This window comes from Empidonax traillii, unplaced genomic scaffold (genome assembly GCF_003031625.1).
Source record: "Empidonax traillii isolate 1590-97213 ecotype Southwest subspecies unplaced genomic scaffold, ASM303162v1 scaffold2956:size29659, whole genome shotgun sequence".
NCBI lineage: Eukaryota > Metazoa > Chordata > Aves > Passeriformes > Tyrannidae > Empidonax > Empidonax traillii.
This window is the reverse complement of record NW_020958149.1, coordinates 12,849-14,786: the sequence shown is the minus strand read 5'-3', so window position 1 is coordinate 14,786 and position 1,938 is coordinate 12,849. Positions and strand designations below refer to the sequence as shown.

At 55.9% G+C, this 1,938-nt stretch overlaps 1 protein-coding gene across 4 annotated transcripts in view; it reads right to left on the bottom strand.

Moving 5' to 3' along the window:
- The window catches only part of GATAD2A (GATA zinc finger domain containing 2A), a 25,498-nt gene that overhangs the window by 13,381 nt on the left and 10,179 nt on the right, over positions 1-1,938 (bottom strand). For all 4 annotated transcript variants that reach the window (XM_027910223.1, XM_027910220.1, XM_027910221.1 and 1 more), the window contains one exon: positions 1,273-1,547. In XM_027910223.1, coding sequence (XP_027766024.1) covers positions 1,273-1,538 — 266 coding nt within the window. In that variant the 5' untranslated portion in view covers positions 1,539-1,547. The remainder of the gene's footprint in view (positions 1-1,272; positions 1,548-1,938) is intronic.

Sequence of the window (1,938 nt, the reverse complement as noted above, 5' to 3'; positions counted from 1 at the left end):
GGGAATAATTTAAATGGCCAAGCCTCGACCGGTTTGGACCAAGGCACTGCTGACACATATCAGATAATTCCAGTATTCACTGGACCGATCCTGGGAAACAGGGATCCGGGAACCCACAGGCAGAGGGAGTTTTGGGGCATTGCTCTGCCTGCCACGTCCTTATCCACGGGGAGCAGACTCTCCTTCCCCCCATCCCTTCCTCCAGAGGGTTTGGGATAACTGAGAGCAGCTCCCAAAACCGCCAGGCCCTGGGGCTTGGTTTGGCCTCGTGTGACCCCCTGGGCAGAGCCTTCCAGCACCACCGACCTCCCTCTGCCTGCCCTGGCACAGCCACTGCACCCAAACCAAGCCCTGCTTTTAAATTTCACTTCAAGGTTTAGGGGGGAAAAAAAAAAAAAAAAACCCAAAAAATAATAATTAAAAAAAATACATTTTTTCCAGTTTCAGGCACATTTGTCCCTCCAGATCCTGAAAAATCACCTGATCTCAGAGCTGTGCCCTGCTCCCTTGGCGCCCTGGGATTATTGCTGGGCCAGTTTTTCCAAGGAAAAAGCACTGGGGGAGGTGGGAAAGCCCCCACAGCAGGCACTGAGGGGCTGGGAGCAGGGCAGTGACCTGGAGCAACAGCTCCAAGGTCAGAATTCAGGCACCTCCAGGAGGCTCTTCAAACACAGCACCAGGGACCTGCCCACAGCATCCCCAGCTGCTCCCAGCCCAACAACTCCCCTTTTCCCATCCCCTCAGGAAGGATCCCACCGCAGCTCCATCTCCTCTGCTCGGTACAGTTACATCCTGTTGTTCCCCCAGATCAATTCCCAACACCCAGACCCCTCTTCCACACCGGAATCTCCACCAGGAGCTCAAAGCAAACCCTCTCCAAGGCCAGGCTGGGCAGGGCTTGGAGCGGCCTGGGATAGGGGAAGGTGTTCCTGCCCGTGGCAGAGGGTGGGATGGGATGAGCTTGAAGGTCCTTCCCACCCAAACCATTCCAGGATTCTCTTTAGGACTTGTGAGCTTATTTAAGCCCACATTCCTTTCCTCGGCTGCCAAAGCAAAGCCAGGAAGGAGCTGCTGGATCTCAGGAGAAGATCCAGAGCTGCACACCCACATCCTGGTTGAATTCTCTTCAACTCCTTGCCGGGGCCACCGACCCCATTCCAGTGCCCGTGGCAGGGGATGGAGGGACGGGATGAGCTCCCAGCTCCCTTCCAACTGCAGCATCCCCATGGCCTTTCCCGGGTGTCCCAGGGCAGCAGGGAGGTGGGGACTCACCTTTTGGAGGTGCTCATGTCCACAGGCTCGTCCCCAGTCTGAACCTCCACCTTGATGGTCGCCTTCACCTCTCCTCCCTTCAACAGTCCCTGCACTTTGCCAGCCCCGGGCTCTGCCTTGATCTTCATGTCCCCCTCAGAGTTCAGCTCTGCTGTCGCCAACAGTCCCTTCTCCATTTTGAGTTTCTTACTGTCCACATCGTTGGGGGTCACGTCCCGCTCCAAGGCTCGTTTCTGACTCCGAGTCCTGCATGTTTCCTCTGTCATTGTGAGCTCCTGCCATGGTGGGGGGGAGGAAGGCACAAAGGAGTTAACAACAAAAAAAAACACACAAAAAAAGACACACAACCCCCAACCTGGACAAAAACACCTCCATTTCAAAACAGGGCAAAGTGCAGCAGGAGCTGGGAGGGAGCAGTAAAAAAGTGCTGCCAGGCCGTTGCATCTCCCGAGCCCACCGGGGTCGGCATCGCCTCACACTCCTCACCTTGGGCAGAAACAAACAGGGAAGCAAAAACAAGAACACACACACACACAACAACAACCCCCCCTGAGCATTAATGGGAGCACCCAGGAGAAAACCTCCCTGGAATTAAGGCACGGGAGAACACCCAAACCCCTTCCCCCCCACCCCAATGCCACGCCACGGGAGTTTGGCTCTGCCCCA